The 18858-nt window shown below is 42.6% G+C and overlaps 1 protein-coding gene across 1 annotated transcript in view; it reads right to left on the bottom strand.

The window, feature by feature from the left end:
• The window catches only part of BMP2K (BMP2 inducible kinase), a 276469-nt gene that overhangs the window by 120369 nt on the left and 137242 nt on the right, over positions 1–18858 (bottom strand). The window contains 2 exon segments of the mRNA XM_075352427.1: positions 7027–7148; positions 12494–12636. Coding sequence (XP_075208542.1) covers positions 7027–7148; positions 12494–12636 — 265 coding nt within the window.

Consider the following 18858-nt stretch of genomic DNA (forward strand, 5'->3'; position numbering starts at 1 on the left):
GGCTGTCTCTTTGCCCGGGCTGTCTCTTTGCCCGGGCTGTCTCTTTTCTCGGGCGGGCTCTTTTCTCGGGCTGTCTCTTTTCTCGGGCTGTCTCTACTCCAGGGCTGTCTCTACTCCAGGGCTGTCTCTACTCCAGGGCTGTCTCTTTTCTCGGGCTGTATCTTTTCCCGAGCTGTCTCTTTGCCCGGCTGTCTCTTTGCCCGGCTGTCTCTTTGCCCGGCTGTCTCTTTGCCCGGCTGTCTCTTTTCCCCGGCTGTCTCTTTTCCCCGGCTGTCTCTTTTCCCCGGCTGTCTCTTTTCCCCGGCTGTTTCTATGCCCGGCTGTCTCTTTCCAGGTCTGTCTTTGCCCAGGTCTGTCTTTGCCCGGGCTGTCTCTTTGCCCGGGCTGTCTCTTTTCTCGGGCGGGCTCTTTTCTCGGGCTGTCTCTTTTCTCGGGCTGTCTCTACTCCAGGGCTGTCTCTACTCCAGGGCTGTCTCTACTCCAGGGCTGTCTCTACTCCAGGGCTGTCTCTACTCCAGGGCTGTCTCTTTTCTCGGGCTGTATCTTTTCCCGAGCTGTCTCTTTTCCCGGGCTGTCTCTTTTCCCGAGCGGTCTCTTTGGGCATCTGTCTCTTTGCCGGGCTGTCTCTTTGCCCGTCTGTCTCTTTCCAGGGCTGTCTCTTTCCCAGTCTGTCTCTCTATGTATGTCTGTCTTTTTCTGTCTCTCTCTATCCGTCTATCCTATCTTAAACTAACAGTTTATTTTGTTCCTATAGCAACCACTGACAGTTGCTATTTATAGCCTATGGCTCCCAGCTCCATTAAGTTTAATGGCTGTAGGATTTTGTAGCGTAACTGGAAAGCATGGGGTTAAATTTTCCCGCCCAAACATAGTCTATGATGTTCCCTGAGTCACATGGAGTGTCTGTGCAAAATTTCGTGATTGTAAATGCGACGGTGCGGATTCCTTTAGCGGATATACACACACACACATACACACATACACTGAGCTTTATATATTAGATAATAAACTGAAAATTGGGGCGTGCAATATTATTCGTCCTCTTTAAGTTAATAATGTGTAGCGCCACCTTTTGCTGCAATTACAGCTGCAAGTCGCTTGGGGTATGTCTCTATCAGTTTTGTACATCGAGAGACTGAAATGCTTGCCCATTCTTCCTTTACAAACAGCTGCAGCTGAGTGAGGTTGGATGGAGAGCGTTTGTGAACAGCAGTTTTCAGCTCTTTCCACAGATTCTCAATTGGATTCAGGTCTGGACTTTGACTTCGCCATTCTAACACCTGGCTATGTTTATTTGTGACCCATTCCATTGTAGATTTTGCTTTACGTTTGGGATCATTGTCTTGTTGGAAGACAAATCTCCATCCCAGTCTCAGGTCTTTTGCAGACTCCAACAGGTTTTCTTCAAGAATGGTTCTGTATTTGGCTCCATTCATCTTCCCATCAATTTTAACTATCTTCCCTGTCCCTGCTGAAGAAAAGCAGGCCCAAACCATGATGCTGCCACCACCATGTTTGACAGTGTATTCAGGGTGATGAGCTGTGTTGCTTTTACACCAAACATATCGTTCGGCATTATGCTCAAAAAGTTTGATTTTGGTTTCATCTGCCAAGAGCACCTTCTTCCACATGTTTGGTGTGTCTCCCAGGTGGCTTGTGCAAACTTTAAACAACACTTTTTATGAATATCTTTGAGAAATGGCTTTCTCCTTGCCACTCTTCCATAAAGGCCAGATTTGTGCAGTGTACGACTAATTGTTGTCCTATGGACAGACTCTCCCACCTCAGCTGTAGATCTCTGCAGTTCATCCAGAGTGATCATGGGCCTCTTGGCTGCATCTCTGATCAGTCTTCTCCTTGTTTGAGATAAAATGTTTGAGGGATGTTCGGGTCTTGGTAGATTTGCAGTGGTATGATACTCCTTCCAATTCAATATGATCGCTTACACGGTGCTCCTTGGGATGTAGTTTTGGAAATCTTTTTGTAACCAAATCTCGCTTTAAACTTCTCCACAACAGTATCACGGACCTGCCTGTTGTGTTCCTTGGTCTTCATGATAGTCTCAGTGTTCTGTTTAAAGCACAGAGACTATCACAGAGCAGGTACATTTATACAGAGACTTGATTACACACAGGTGGCTTATATTTATCATCATCAGTCATTTAGGACAACATTGGATCATTCAGAGATCCTCAATGAACGTCTGGAGTGAGTTTGCTGCACTGAAAGTAAAAGGGCCGAATAATATTGCACGCCCCAATTTTCAGTTTATTATCTTTTACAAAAGTTTAAAATACGCAATAAATTTCGTTCAACTTCACAATTGTGTCCCACTTGTTGTTGATTCTTCACCATAACATTAACATTTTTTATCTTTATGTTTCAAGCCTGAAATGTGGAAAAAGGTTGAAAAATGCAAGGGGGCCGAATTCTTTCGCAAGGCACTGTAGATAGATAGAGGGACAGACAGATACACATGTATTCCACACAGGATTTGGACAGTTATGTTGATGTTCCAGAACACAATATGACTATATTTGAATGTATGTTGATTTTTTTTGTTCAAGAATAAATGTGCATTGTTGTTCATGGGAAAAAAAAATAAGACATCCCCTGAAAATAGGCCCTAGCACATCTTTCTATGCCAAAAATATTATAAGATCCTGTCTTATTTTTGGAGAAACATGGTATTATGAAAATTGTTCACTCAATCTGATCATTTCCACCTGCTCTATATCATCCTGCAGATCAGATTCCAAGCTTATGACTGTGATCAAGGCCCTTACCAGATTATTTATTTATTACATAGTAGTACAGTATATATATATATATATATATATATATATATATATATATATTACAGTTAGGTCCAGAAATATTTGGACAGTGACACAATTTTCGTGAGTTGGGCTCTGCATGCCACCACATTGGATTTGAAATGAAATCTCTACAACAGAATTCAAGTGCAGATTGTAACGTTTAATTTGAAGGTTTGAACAAAAATATCTGATAGAAATTGTAGGAATTGTACACATTTCTTTACAAACACTCCACATTTTAGGAGGTCAAAAGTAATTGGACAAATAAACCAAACCCAAACAAAATATTTTTATTTTCAATATTTTGTTGCGAATCCTTTGGAGGCAATTACTGCCTTAAGTCTGGAACCCATGGACATCACCAAACGCTGGGTTTCCTCCTTCTTAATGCTTTGCCAGGCCTTTACAGCCGCAGCCTTCAGGTCTTGCTTGTTTGTGGGTCTTTCCGTCTTAAGTCTGGATTTGAGCAAGTGAAATGCATGCTCAATTGGGTTAAGATCTGGTGATTGACTTGGCCATAGCAGAATGTTCCACTTTTTTGCACTCATGAACTCCTGGGTAGCTTTGGCTGTATGCTTGGGGTCATTGTCCATCTGTACTATGAAGCGCCGTCCGATCAACTTTGCGGCATTTGGCTTAATCTGGGCTGAAAGTATATCCCGGTACACTTCAGAATTCATCCGGCTACTCTTGTCTGCTGTTATGTCATCAATAAACACAAGTGACCCAGTGCCATTGAAAGCCATGCATGTCCATGCCATCACGTTGCCGCCACCATGTTTTACAGAGGATGTGGTGTGCCTTGGATCATGTGCCGTTCCCTTTCTTCTCCAAACTTTTTTCTTCCCATCATTCTGGTACAGGTTGATCTTGGTCTCATCTGTCCATAGAATACTTTTCCAGAACTGAGCTGGCTTCATGAGGTGTTTTTCAGCAAATTTTACTCTGGCCTGTCTATTTTTGGAATTGATGAATGGTTTGCATCTAGATGTGAACCCTTTGTATTTACTTTCATGGAGTCTTCTCTTTACTGTTGACTTAGAGACAGATACACCTACTTCACTGAGAGTGTTCTGGACTTCAGTTGATGTTGTGAACGGGTTCTTCTTCACCAAAGAAAGTATGCGGCGATCATCCACCACTGTTGTCATCCGTGGACGCCCAGGCCTTTTTGAGTTCCCAAGCTCACCAGTCAATTCCTTTTTTCTCAGAATGTACCCGACTGTTGATTTTGCTACTCCAAGCATGTCTGCTATCTCTCTGATGGATTTTTTCTTTTTTTTCAGCCTCAGGATGTTCTGCTTCACCTCAATTGAGAGTTCCTTAGACCGCATGTTGTCTGGTCACAGCAACAGCTTCCAAATGCAAAACCACACACCTGTAATCAACCCCAGACCTTTTAACTACTTCATTGATTACAGGTTAACGAGGGAGACGCCTTCAAGGTTAATTGCCGCCCTTAGAGTCCCTTGTCCAATTACTTTTGGTCCCTTTAAAAAGAGGAGGCTATGCATTACAGAGCTATGATTCCTAAACCCTTTCTCCGATTTGGATGTGAAAACTCTCATATTGCAGCTGGGAGTGTGCACTTTCAGCCCATATTATATATATAATTGTATTTCTGAACATGTTTTTGTAAACAGCTAAAATAACAAAACTTGTGTCACTGTCCAAATATTTCTGGACCTAACTGTATATATATGTGTATATATATATATATATATATATATATATATATATATATATATATATATATATATATATTAAATTTTCAGTTTAAGTACAGAGAGAAAAGATAAAAGAGGAGAGAATGAACTCTGATCACATACGCTTCCTATATGACAAGTATGGAAACCGTAGACGCCATGAACGATCATGTGTAGGACGGAAGGGAATGTTACAAGCAGAGTCAAAGATTGAGAAATAAGTTACTCTGTCTAAAGTAATGTGAATCCTGATTAAAATTTGTAGAAAATGGAAATTCTCCCAAATCCATGTCCGGCTTCTGCACCACTACCAGAAATCTGAATAGAGTAAATCTATGTGGAAACCTGCTGGAGTTTGGCAATATTCAAATATAACTTATTTCATACAAAATATAAAATAAATAAGCTTAAAATATTAACATACCACAGCAGGTTTATTTATCCTTTAGGGAACTATTTGCATCCCTGTTCAGTGAATTTAGAGTCATTCCATGCAAACATAATTCATCCCCATCTTGTGTCACAGTTTAGTTAAGGGAGATCTAAGAAATGTGAAATCATGAAACTGATTTCATTTTTTTTTTTAACAGAATTTCTCTTAAATTGTGCTTTTGGTATGCCTTCATATTGCCTGAAGGGTACTAGAAACAGTTCACAAGATATCAGTACCTTGCATGTTGGGGAACACACAATCTTGTGAGACTCCCAGGAAAGCCCATATATTTTTAGAAATAATTATGTATAGTGAATGAGCAAGCACTACCATGCTCAGGTACTCGTAACCACTAGTGATGTGGAAGCACTACCATGCCCGGGTGCTCTGGTACTCGTAACGACAAGTGATGGCAAGCACTACCATGCTCGGGTGCTCGGTATTTGTAAGAACTAGTGACGGGCAAGCACTACCATGTTTGGGCACTTGTAACGACTAGTGATGAGTGAGCACTACCATGCTCGGGTGCTCTGGTACTCGTAACGACTAGTGATGGCGAGCACTACCATGCTCGAGTAGTGTACTCGTAACAACTAGTAATGAGTGAGCACTACTATGCTCGGGTAGGGTATTTGTAAAAACTAGTGATGAGCGAGCAATACCATGCTCGGTACTCGTAACTACTACTGATGAGTGAGTACTACCATGTTCATGTGCTCGGTACTCATAACAACTAGTGATGAGTGAGCACTACCATGCTCGGGTAGGGTATTCGTAACCATTGGTGATGAGCGAGCAAAACCATGTTCGGGTGCTTGGTACTCATAACAACTAGTGATGGGCGAGCACTACCATGCCCAGGTGCTTAGTATTCGTAACGACTAGTGATGAACGAGCACAACACTTGTAACGACTACTGATGAGTGAGCACTACCATGCTCGTGTGCTCGGTACTCATAAATACTAGTGATGAGAGAACACTACCATACCCTGTACTCGTAATGACTAGTGATGAAGGCGCACTGCCATGCTCAGGTGCTCAGTACTTGTAACGACTAGTGGTGAGTGAGCACTACCATGCTTGGGTGCTCAGTACTTGTAATGACTAGTGATGAGCAAGCACTACTATCCACTAGTAGTCATCACTAGTCATTACGAGTACTGAGCATCCAAGCATGGAAGTGCTCACCCATAACTAGTCGTTCCAAGTACCAAGCAAAAGAGCATGGAAGTGCTCGTTCATCACTAGTCGTTACGAGTACCGAGCACCTGAGCATGGTAGTGCTTGGTCCTCACTAATTATGTAGCAAAAGAAATAGCGGTATAGACATAATCTGGCACTCTATTGGATATGAAGATGGAGATATGTATTCATTACGTAAAGCTCAAAGTGTAAAACATGATGTTTCGGTCTATAACAATAGACCTTCATCAGACACAAGGATTAAATATAGCTGAGGGAACAGAGTATAGATAAATGAGTAGGTGCTAAGTTCAGCGTGACAACGGATAATATCACTATATTTTCATCCGATAGTTTGTCGGATACTTTTATATTCCTATACGGAAAGGGGTGGGACCCTATCCTAATTTTCGGGAATGCAATATTAATAGATGTATAGAATATCAAGAATATAATAGAAAGACAAGTAACGTACAGAGCCTGGGACTCAATGAAAAATCTATGGCAGAGCACCCTATCTTCCACCTTCTAATACTGGTTTTTTTTTTATTACAGTAGGCATGTTATGTTTTCACAAGCATCAGGGCCCTCGTGATACTCTGCAAGTTCTACAGCTATGTCCTAAGGGCAGGTTACGGAGGTTACAGAGAATAAGTGCATACATTCTTATTTGGCCTCATGCCGACAATTATCACTTGATACGTAAAACAAAAAATACATAAGTTTTCTATTAATGTACATAAGTGTATATTATATATACTATACCAGATATGCATAATCAATAACCCCAAAGTTATTGCTTTTAAGACTGAATTTAAATGTACAAGTAATACCTGAAATGAAGTGGAAGCAACAACAGGAGCATTTCAACAACCTCTGACTTACTTTTTAATTTCCTCTTCTACGATGTTTACGCCATCTTTTTGAGGGTTGAGAAATCGGTTTGTTGCGCTACCAAAGTCGCACAGCACATAATTCCCATTGTCATTTAACAAAATGTTCTCAACCTTAAATGAAACAAAAAGATGGATTACTTAAGGCCGATAGGGATGGTAATTGGTTTGCAACGACAATTACATCCACTGCAGGTAATTATGTTTCTATGCATGAAACACCCAAGTAAACTACAATTAAAACACACTGCTTCGAAATCCATCTTTGATGAGCCATCATCAATCAAAAGAAAAAAGGTATCTGGTTTAAAGCATGAGCTGTTACATTATATTCTTGGGTAAAAAAATATTTTCTATCCATGGTAATTCCACTTTGAAAATATGTATCGGCCATGTGAGAAGAATAGGATAGGACTTCCCTTAACTCCTTAAGGGCCAAGCCACTTTATATGTTAATGACAGAGCCTCATTTTTCAATTTTGACCACTAGTTCTATGGATTCCAGTGATTCGGAGATTGTTTTATCGTGACATATTGTACTTCAGGTTAGTGGTAAATTTTGGTCGATATTCTTTGCATTTATTTATGAAAATATCAAACGTTTGGCAAAAAAATCTGAACATTTCACAAATTTTAAATTTTTATGCCAGTAATTCAGATAGTTATACAACACAAAATAATTAAAGTGGTGGTCAGAAAGCAAGGCATTTTTCTCCTAACTTCAAATCTATTTAGTCCCATAATCTAAGCTACTTTGTAATATACTTGCTTTAAAAATTCCCTACCATTCCCTAACTATACCATTTAACAGCTACTGTGAGTTTTTCTCCTATTTCCTGTCTGATGATGCTTCATTTGAGTACCCCAGTGTATGTTCGGATATTAAAATGAAGCGTCATCAGAGAGTGGAGGCTGTGGTCACCTCCACAGTCTCTGCCCCTTCCTGAAATGATGTCTTCGGTGACGTTTGTTTCAGGGGAGGTGCTGTCACTACTATGTCCCTGAGTGTCTTCCTAGTGAAGTATCTCAATCCACGCCCCTGTGCGCGGTTTTCCTTGTGCAGTATCTCCATCCGTGCCCTGTGCAATGAGCGCAGCATCTGGAGTGTTGTCGGCTTATGAATATCAATAAGCCTGCAACAGACCGGTGTCACTGCCAGAGACCAGTGATGTCACCTGTGGAGGGGGGAGTGGTGCTGATCTGCACTGCCTGGTATAGTGACACCACTCTGCTGCCAGCTTACTACTATTCATAAGATGACAAAAATAACCAAAAGTGATGCCATTCTAAAAGTGTGTGGTGACCACCTTGAACCCCCAGGTGCTTCACAGAATTTCATAATGTTGAGTCGTGAACATAAAAAAATCCCTTTTTTACCACAAAAATGTTGCTTTAGCCTCAATTTTTTTTTTATTTTCTCAAGGGTAAGAGGAAAAGTTGAACCATAAAATGTGTTGCGCAATTTCTACTAAGTGCGGCGATACCTCATATATGGTGGCAGTCTACTGTTTGGGTGAACTGCATGGCTTGCAAAGGAAGGAGCACCATTTACCTTAATTGGCTGGAATCGATAGCAGATGCCATGTCTCATTTATAGAGCCTCTAATATGCCTAAATGGAAATTCCCTAAAAGTGAACTCCATTTTGGAAACTAGACCCCTCAAGGAATTAATCTAAATGTCTTGTCAGCACCTTGAACCCGCAGGGTGCTTCACTAAATTTTGTAACAATTAGCTGAAAAAATAAAAACAAAACACATTTTTCCCACAAAAACATTGCTTTAGCCTCAAATTTTACATCTCCAGAACCATAACAGGAGAAAGTGCACAATACAATATGTTATGCAATTTCTCTTAAGTAAAGCCCACTTTACACACTACAATACAATATATCTTACGATGTGTCGGCGGGGTCACATCGTAAGTGATGCACACCCGGCATCGTAAGGTACATTGCAGTGTGTAACAGCTACGTGCGATTGCGATTGAACGGTAAAACGTTCATCGCATGCACGTCGTTCATTCCTCATGAATTGAACGTCAGATTGTTCATCGTACCCGGGGTAGCACACATTGCAGTGTGTGACACCCCGGGAACGATGAACAGATCTTACCTGCGTCCTGTGGCTCCCGGCCGGTAATGCAGAAGGAAGGAGGTGGGCGGGATGTTTACGTCCCGCTCAGCTCCACCCCTCCGCTTCTATTGGCCGGCTGCCGCGTGACGTCGATGTGACGCCGAACGTCCCTCCCACTCTAGGAAGTGGACGGTCGCCACCCACATCGGGGGCGTTGCAAATCGCATAAGATATCGTATGCGAAATTGCAACGTGTAAAGCTGGCTTTAGTTTTGGAGCGCAAAATTGGCTGGAACAGTTAAGCGGATGCCATGTCGCATTTGCCGAGCCCCTAATTTGCCTAAAAATTGAAAATGCCCCACAAGTGACCTCATTTTGGAAATTAGACCCCTCAAGGAACTTATCTAGGGGTGTAGTGAGCATATAAATATTATTTTGAATTTTTTTTTCGAGGTGGGGTTATGATTTTGACGGTATAGCAAAAGTGAAAAGACCGCTTTATTCTTCAGGTCAGTATGATTACAGCGATAGCACATTTACAGCAATTTTATATGTTTTGCCATTTTTACACAATAAAAATAATTTTCTAGAAAAAAGTTTTGTGCTTGTATCACTGTATTCTGAGAGCTGTATTTTTTTCTATTTTTCCACTAACTGAGCTGTTTGGTGGCTTATTTGCCTGCGGGAAAAGATGAAATTTTTTGAACTATATCATGTTTATTTACATTTGTGTCTTTGATTGTGTTTTATTCCACTTTTATTTCAGAAGTAGGATGACAAAAGAAAACTTTTGCCACATTTTTAATTTTTTTATGGTGTTCACTGTATGGATTAAATAGTGAGACAGATTTATACATTATGTTGTTCTGGAGGTGGTGACACCAAATATGTGTACTTTATTAGCTTATTTTTGATGTTACATACATTTTCTTATTTATTGGTGTAAGATTTTTTTGTTCTTTATTTTGTGTTTGTTCTTTTTTTTTTTAAATAATTTTTGCTATTTTTTTTTTTTTTTACTTACCCCTCTATGGAGCTTTAACGTTTAGGGTGCCACGATCAGGGTTCACAGTGTTTTGGATGCAGCATGTTTCAGCTGTATCCAAAACGCTGTCTTGTATAGTACAAGCAGTGGATGGATTTTACAAATCCCGTGCCCGCTGTGCATGTGCGGCCCGCAGCGAAAACTGAACTGCGGTGTGGCTTCCTGAGCCACAGCATGTCAATTATTTGCTGCAGAGTCGCGGGCATTCTCTGCAGGGAGAACACAGCAAGAGACCGCAACGCACTGAACCGTGATTGCGGGCACGGAGCGCTGCGGTCTTCAGCAGAAGAGAATCACGGCTCTGCAGGTCAGCACCCACAGCGACCAGGACACAGTGGGTCCGTGGGCAAGTACCCTTAATTCTTCTGATCACTGGTATCATGTATTGCAAAAGACCTGTATTGCAATACAAGAGACCTGTCAGATTACACTGACAGAACGTCTTTCAGACCCCATCTATGGCTGGATCTAACAGGAGCCATACCTGGCACACCAGGAAGTCAACGTTTGACCTCCGGTTGCTATGACAACCATCGGCTCCCCGTGATTTTGTCGCGGGGGTGCCAATGGCGGTGACAGAGGGAGCCCCTCTCTCCCACAAGCTTCCTAATGCCACAATCGCTATCGATTGCTGTGCCTGGATGGCTAATCAGCCAGAGGTGGTGCTGGCACCGGTGCTGACTGTTACCACAGGAGCTCGGCTGTCAGTTGAGCTGACCTCCGGGGGTGATTCTGCAGAGATGGGGTTATATTTCGGCACCTCCCGCACAATCAAATTGTGATCGGTCAGTCAGCTTGTCTGAACGAATACAGCGATCAGAGAGCGGGGACCACTGGAATGGGTCACCGCATCTCTTCCCGTGTCGGTCAGCTGTCAGAGACCGCTGATGGCATGGAGCTGTCACTGTGTGTTTTCACACAGTGACAGTTTACATCCATGATGGATATAGCAGGTCATGATGCGGGAACTGACAGCTTCTCATGATGTGCTATGTATGTTATTCGTCATTAAGGGATTGAATTACTGAGGAATTGGTTAGTTGTGTCAGCTTTAACCCGTTCACAACCCTTCGATATTCTGTTTTTCCTTTTTCCTCCCCTCTTCCAAAAATCATAACTTTTTAATTTTTCCATCAATATTGCCATATGAGGGCTTGTTTTTTGCAGGACGAGTTGTACTTTTGAATGAAAACACTAAATTTACCATATGGAATACTAGAAAGTGGGAAAAATTCCATGTACGGTGAAATTGCAAAAAGAAAAAAAAAAAAGTGCAATTCCTCAATTATTTTTGCTTTTAAGTTAACGTGTTCATGATATGGTAAAAGTGATCCTGGCAGATTATTCCCCAGGTCAGTATGAATGTGTAGATTCCAAAATGTATAGTTTTTCTGTTATTTAATTGGTAAAAAAAAAAAAAAAAATCAGATGTTTGAAAGAAAAAAAAAAATAATAATAAATTTCTTTTGGCGTCATTTTCAGAGACCCGTAGCATTCTCATTTTTCAGAATCTATGTGAGGGCTTATGTTTTGCGCTGTAAACTAAAGTTTTTACTGATACAATTTGGATAGATGCGATTTTTGATCGCCTATTACATTTTATTGTTGAGTTGGCTAAGAAAAAACATCCTGGAGTTTTTATTTTTTTTCCGTTATGCTGGTTAGTGATCAGATTAATATATTTTATATTCTGATAAATCGGACATTTCTGAAAGCAGATCTAGGAAATATGTCTACGGTTTATTTATTATTTTATGAGGCAAAAGGGCGGTGATTTTTTCATATTTTTCAAAACTTTTTTCTCACTTTTTATTGTATTTACTAGGGGACTTGAGGTTGCGATCATCCGATTGCTTCTGCTTGACAGAGCGGTGCAACAGCCCTGCTCTGTACAGCAGAAATGATGACTTCCTATGAAAGCTGTCTCACAAGCAGTATTCACAGGAAGTTCATCATGGCAAAGACAGGGGTCATCAGCTGACACCCGGTTGTCATGATCATCCATCGGTGCCCCGTGATCACTCACGGGGCCGCCAATTAGAGCAGAGAATGAGACGCTCCCTGTTGTTGTGCATTACATCCCGCTGTCAGTGATTGACAAGGGATTTAAGTAGTTAACAGCTGCGGATGGATCGCTGATGCAGGAAAAGATGCGGGCTCTGTCTGCAAACCTGCATCAAAAGGCAGGGACACAAGCTTGGACGTATTATTACAATCAAACCATCAAATTATTCAGTAATATTCTGACTTATGACATTTAGCGTTCACTTATTAGTTCTATGTCATAAATATACGATTGGCTTGGCGAGAGATAAGATTAAAAGATAAGCAAATTCTGACCTTTAGGTCCCGATGAACTATTGGCGTTTTGCACTGGTGAAGCCTGGCTACTGCTTCGCAAGAGTCACAGAATATCCTTAAGACCTCCGCTTCGGAAAATCCGGACTGCAGCCGCTGATTCATTTGGTTCACAACTTGTCCAGCTAATAGAGGTGATATACATTGTTTTAGTGACAATTTTCCGAAGAGTAAAATATGCTTTTGAGCTAATGTACCATAGATGGCATGAATACATAAACATAAATAAAAGGCAGCCAAACACATAGATAAAGGATAAGGCATACAGAAAAAACAAGTCCAATTTACGGAATATTTAAATAATAGCATCCGCAAGCCTGATACAGGAAAATTCTATGGACAAATACTTGCAATCACACTGTATAACGTGACTTTTAGTTGTAGTATTTTTTCTTTCCGAAGAATACCAGCCAAGATAAGAAAAAGAAAATAGTGGTTCATATCTGTGTCTACTCACTTGTTGACAGAACTGGATTAAAGACAAACGGGACTGGTCTTTCGGAACAGAACTCCTAATTTCAAGTATACTTACCGCCGTTTTTCCGCTCTAAAATATACAGGAACAAGTGCTACCTAAATACTCAAAATAATGAACATATGCATTTTTAGGTAAAAAGAACTTGTGTTCAGATGTTCTAGTTTTTCAGCATCTTTTCACTGCTTCAGGTTTCCAAAGATGTCAAGTGATCAAACCATTCTTCAGAGCCTTTCACTTAAAAGAGGTCGTTGCTTACAATACAAGTCAATAGGAAAGGTTGGAAAGAGCTTTTTGAGCATTTTGTTAACATTTTGATAGTGGTTTCTTCACTGTCAAATAAAGAAATAAAAAAAAAACCCAAGCTGTGAGCTTAAGGCAGAACTTGAGAGGCCCACGATCAGTGGTGATGGCACTCAGGTTAGTTGCGGGCACAGCTGGAGGTTCCAACATTCCTACACCTGTGTCTGCAGGTAACTTGATCTCAGGGTACTTCTTTAAACTCAGTGATCCCACCTCAGATGAGGTCCACTGACTTTACTGAGGTCACCTGAGGTTAGGCCGTGGGAACCTCCAGCTAACCTGAGTGACGTCACCGCTGATCGCACAGCTCACTTAGTCTCTCCCTGCAGCTCACAGTAAGCAGTCATGTTTTATGGCGCTAGCTGTGAATTCAGATGTATCAGAGTTGGCATCGTCGTGGGACCATGTGTGGCTTACGGTGGACCTGCAGGGATGTTTTGGGGGTAAATAAATTGGTGAAAGAGGGTGTTTTTATTTCAATTAAAGGATTTTTTCATCGTTTGTGTTTATTTCTTTTCAATTACAGATTAGTAAAGGGGGGGTGTCTCAGACTCTGTTCATTACTAATCTAGGACTTAGTGGCAGCTGTGAGCTACGATTAACCCTTTATTACCTCGATTGCCAGCGCACCAGGGCAATCGGAAAAAGGCGGGTAAAATGCTGGGTTTGTTGCATCTAATCGATGCAACAATTTTGGGCGGCTGCAGTCTGTTATTTTTAGGTTAGGGGGCTCAATAACCATGGGTCTTGCCCAGCCTGCGAATACCAACTCCAGCTGTTGGGCTCTATCATGGCTGGGTATCAAAATTGGGGGACTGTATGCCGTTTTTTTAATTAGTTAAATAATTTTAAAAAAGCCACATGCGGTTCCTCCTATTTTGATACACAGCCAAGATGAGAGCACGGCTGGCGGATGCAGTCTGTTGCCATATGCTTTATCTGTGCTGGGTAGTATAATTTTTTTTAAAATTTATTTTTAGACCATGATAGTCGCATGTTGCGGCTATCAATTGGAAGCAGTCAGCTGACACTCAGGGTTGGGGCTCGTCTAACTGCAACCAATTCAAAGAGTATTGGTACAGGTTTTTCATGTCGATTTTGGAGAATATTCTGCTCCAAAGTCCAAGTCAAAAACCTCAGTCATACCAAACCCTAAAACTGCAGACCCTACTGATTTTGCCCGGAGATATGAACATTCTAAAGGGTATGTGCACACGACATCTTTAAAAAAAAAAAAAAAAACTCAGGTGAATCCAGTGAAATTTTAAAGCAGAAGACGTATCAGAAAACGTCAGCATTATTTTTCTGTGAGGCATCTTTTGTGACATCTTTTGGGCATTTTCTCATGGTTTTGGCCACTTGTTTTGGGGGCAGGATTTGCCATGGGTTTTTTAACATCTTGTAATTTCATTGAATAATAACGCAATCGCTAACGTGTTTATTGTTTGTTTTTGTTTTTTTTTTAAAAAAAGCAAAGATGATTGTAAAACTCTCTAAAAGAAATTTGGGCTTGAGTTTTTCCATGGACTTGTACAAGCTTCTTTCAAGCGGAAAATATCAAGCATGTCACTTCTTTTAACAGGAGTGGTGTCTTTGGAAACTTGAAGTGGTTAAGAGACACTCAAAAGCCTGAAAATGTGCACAGCGAGTTATCTTTACAAAGGAATGCAGATGTTATTATTATTATTATTTATTATTATTATTATTTATTTATAGAGCACCATTAATTCCATGGTGCTGTACATGAGAAGGGGGTTACATACAAAATACGTATACAAGTTACAGTAGACAGACTAGTACAGAGGGAAGAGGACCCTGCCCTTGCGGGCTTACATTCTATAGGATTATGGGGAGGAGACAATAGGTGGGGTGTAGGTCAGGCGGCAGCTCCGCACGGTGGTCGGGCGGCAGCTCCGCACGGTGGTCGGGCGGCAGCTCCGCACGGTGGTCGGGCGGCAGCTCCGCACGGTGGTCGGGCGGCAGCGAGTTCATTGTAGATTGTAGGCATTTCGGAACAGGTGCGTTTTCAGGGTCCGTTTGAAGTTTGCAAGGGTAGGGGATAGTCTGACGTGTTGAGGCAGCGAGTTCCAGGAGACTGGGGATGTTCGGGAGAAGTCTTGGAGTCGGTTGTGTGAGGAGCGAATGAGAGAGGAGGAGAGGAGGAGATCTTGGGAGGACCGGAGGTGACGTGTTGGAGTGTAGTGGGAGAGTAGTTCGGAGATGTACGGAGGGGAAAGATTATGCACAGCTTTGTAGGTCAGTGTTAGAAGTTTGAATTGGATACGGTGGAAGATTGGAAGCCAGTGGAGGGACATGCAGAGAGGAGAAGCGGGGTGGTAGTGAGGCGAGAGGTGGATCAGTCGGGCAGCAGAGTTAAGGATGGACTGGAGAGGGGCAAGCGTGTTGGCAGGGAGGCCACAGAGGAGGATGTTACAGTAGTCGAGGCGGGAGATTATGAGGGCATGCACTAGCATTTTAGTTGATTGCAAATTGAGGAAAGGGCGGATTCTGGAAATATTTTTGAGTTGAAGACGACAGGAGGTGGTGAGGGATTGGATGTGTGGTATGAAGGATAAGGCAGAGTCAAAGGTCACTCCGAGGCAGCGAACTTTGGGTACTGGCGAGAGCGTGGTGTTATTTATTGTAATAGATAGATTAGGTGGAGAGTGTAGGTGAGACGGAGGAAAGATGATTAGTTCAGTTTTGGCCACATTGAGCTTTAGGAAGCGAGAGGAGAAGAAGGAGGATATAGCAGATAGACATTTCGGGATTTTGGACAGCAGAGATGTGGCATCTGGGCCAGAGAGGTAGATCTGGGTGTCGTCGGCATATAGGTGGTATTGGAAGCCATGGGACTTTATGAGTTGTCCCAGGCCAAATGTGTAGATAGAGAAAAGTAGGGGTCCTAGGACAGAGCCTTGAGGGACGCCAACAGAGAGATGGTGGGATGAAGAGGTTGTGTGGGAGTGGGAGACACTAAAAGTGCGATTTGAGAGGTATGAAGAGATCCAAGAGAGGGCGAGGTCTCTGACACCAAGGGAAGAGAGGGTCTGTAATAGGAGGGAGTGGTCAACGGTATCGAAGGCTGAGGACAGGTCTAGGAGTAGGAGTATAGAGAAGTGCTTGTTCGCTTTGGCAGTAAGCAAGTCATTTGTGATTTTAGTCAGGGCAGTTTCGGTGGAGTGATGTGGACGGAAGCCGGACTGTAGGTTGTCAAAGAGAGCGTTAGAGGAGAGGTGGGAGGAAAGTTCAGCATGGACATGCTGTTCCAGGAGTTTTGAGGCAAGTGGGAGTAGTGATATGGGGCGGTAGCTGGTAGTAGAGGTTGGATCGAGGGAAGGTTTCTTTAGGATAGGTGTGACTGTTGCATGTTTAAAGGCAGAGGGGAAGGTTCCAGTCGTTAAAGATAGGTTGAAGAGATGGGTTAAGGCTGGAATAAGGATGGTGGTGAGGTTGGGAAGGAGGTGGGATGGCATGGGGTCAAGTGCGCAGGTGGTGAGGTGCGCTTTTGAGAGCAGACGTGCAAGCTCTCCTTCGGTGATGGTGGGGAGGAAGTTTATGGGGGAGGGGCAGTGGTCAGCTACATGAAGGGGTTGTGGTGGCTGAGCAGAGAAGACTTGCCTTATTAGGTCGATTTTTTCTTGGAAATAGGTGGCAAAGTCTTCTGCAGAAATGAGGGAGGTTGGAGGGGGCAGTGGTGGGCGAAGGAGGGAGTTGAAAGTGTTGAATAACTGTTTGGGGTTGTGTGTTAGAGAGGATATGAGGTTTCTGAAGTAATCGTGTTTAGCGGAGGTGAGGACTGAACGAAATGTGTGAATTGCATTTTTGAATGTGGTGAAGTCTTCCTGGGAGTGCGTTTTCTTCCACCGCCGCTCTGCAGCCCTAGACACTTGCCGCAGTTTTTTAGTGAGGCTGTTGTGCCAGGGCTGTCTATTGATTCGTCTCACTCTGCCATGCACAAGGGGAGCGACTGAATCAATGGCTGATGTGAGGGTGGTGTTGTAGAAAGTGGTGGCGCTGTCTGTGTCGTGGAGGGACGATATGGAGGACAGTGGGAGGATAGAGTCGGCGAGGGTGTGCATGTTGAGGTGTGCAAGGTTTCTGCGGGGATGTGCTAGGTGCTGGACAGGGGGGGTAGGTGAGGAGGACAGGGCTGAAAAGGTCAGAAGATGGTGGTCAGATAGGGGGAGGGGGGAAGTTGTGAAGTCAGAAAGGGGACAGAGGCGGGTGAAGATGAGGTCTAGTGTGTTTCCATCTTTGTGGGTGGCAGAGGTGGACCACTGAGTTAAGCCAAAAGACGAAGCAAGGGAGAGGAGTTTGGAAGCAGCTTGTTGGCGAGTGTCAGTGGGGATGTTGAAGTCACCCATGATGATGGTGGGAATGTCAGCAGAGAGAAAGTGTAGAAGCCAGGCAGAGAAGTGGTCGAGGAAGGCAGTGGTTGCGCCCGGGGGTCTGTATATGACAGCCACTTGGAGGTTGGAGGGAGAATAGATTCGGACAGAGTGCACTTCAAAGGAAGGCAGGTCGAGGGAGGGTAGAGGTGGGATTATGGTGAAGTTGTAGTTGTTAGAAAGAAGGAGGCCCACTCCTCCACCTTGTCTATTGCCAGGGCGAGGAGTGTGGGAGAAGTGCAGGCCACCGTAGCATAGTGCAGCTGGGGAGGCAGAGTTGGATGGTGTCAGCCATGTTCATTATTTTAAGTATTTTCTGATACATTTTTCAGACTGTTACCAAATCAGAATCCACCTAAAAACTTATTGTGTGCACAAACCATCAATGAGGCCCCTTTCACACATTCGTTTTTTGCCATCAGTCACAATCCGTCTAATTTTGAAAAAAACAGATACGGCGAATGATGCTGCTGGATCCGTTTTTTTTTTCTGATCGACTTGAATTAGCGACGGTTGGCCTCACGTTTCATCCAGATCCGTCGAAAAATGCTTGTCCGTCGGATAGAGACAAGGGCAACAGTAACTTTTTTTGCGTACGTCGAAAAAACGGACTCTCCCTCTCTCTCGTCCACGGTATATGTAGGTTTTCCATAGCAAATAACGTTTGGCTTGAAAAACTGGTACGATGGATCTGTTTTGTAGACAAATCCATGGCATCAGTTTTTCCACAATCTGCGACAGATCCTTCAATCCATCGAGCCAATGGATTGTGACTGGTGGCAAACACCTGATGTGTGAAAGGGGCCTAATAGGGTAAATGGGCTTTAATACAACCTCTTTATTTTATATTTCAATGCAGTGCAACAAATTATATGATATATGACAATAATTCTGATTTTCTATCTATCTATTGTCCAGAACAGAGAATGGCAACAAATAAACATCTTTTGTTGGACCCTTCTTGTCCACTGATAATAGCAGGAAAACCCTTTTTTTCCATTTCCAATTCTCTTGTCTTCCTGAGTTAAACCCCAAATAGGTCCCAATTCTGTCTGGCAGCCATATTTGTCATATATATAAAAAAAAAAGAGTTTGAAGCAAAAATTATTTTAAGGGTTCGCTCACAACTGCATAGAAAAACACCAAGTGCAATCAAGCTTATGTGAGGGGAAAAAAAA

This window comes from Anomaloglossus baeobatrachus, chromosome 1 (genome assembly GCF_048569485.1).
Source record: "Anomaloglossus baeobatrachus isolate aAnoBae1 chromosome 1, aAnoBae1.hap1, whole genome shotgun sequence".
NCBI lineage: Eukaryota > Metazoa > Chordata > Amphibia > Anura > Aromobatidae > Anomaloglossus > Anomaloglossus baeobatrachus.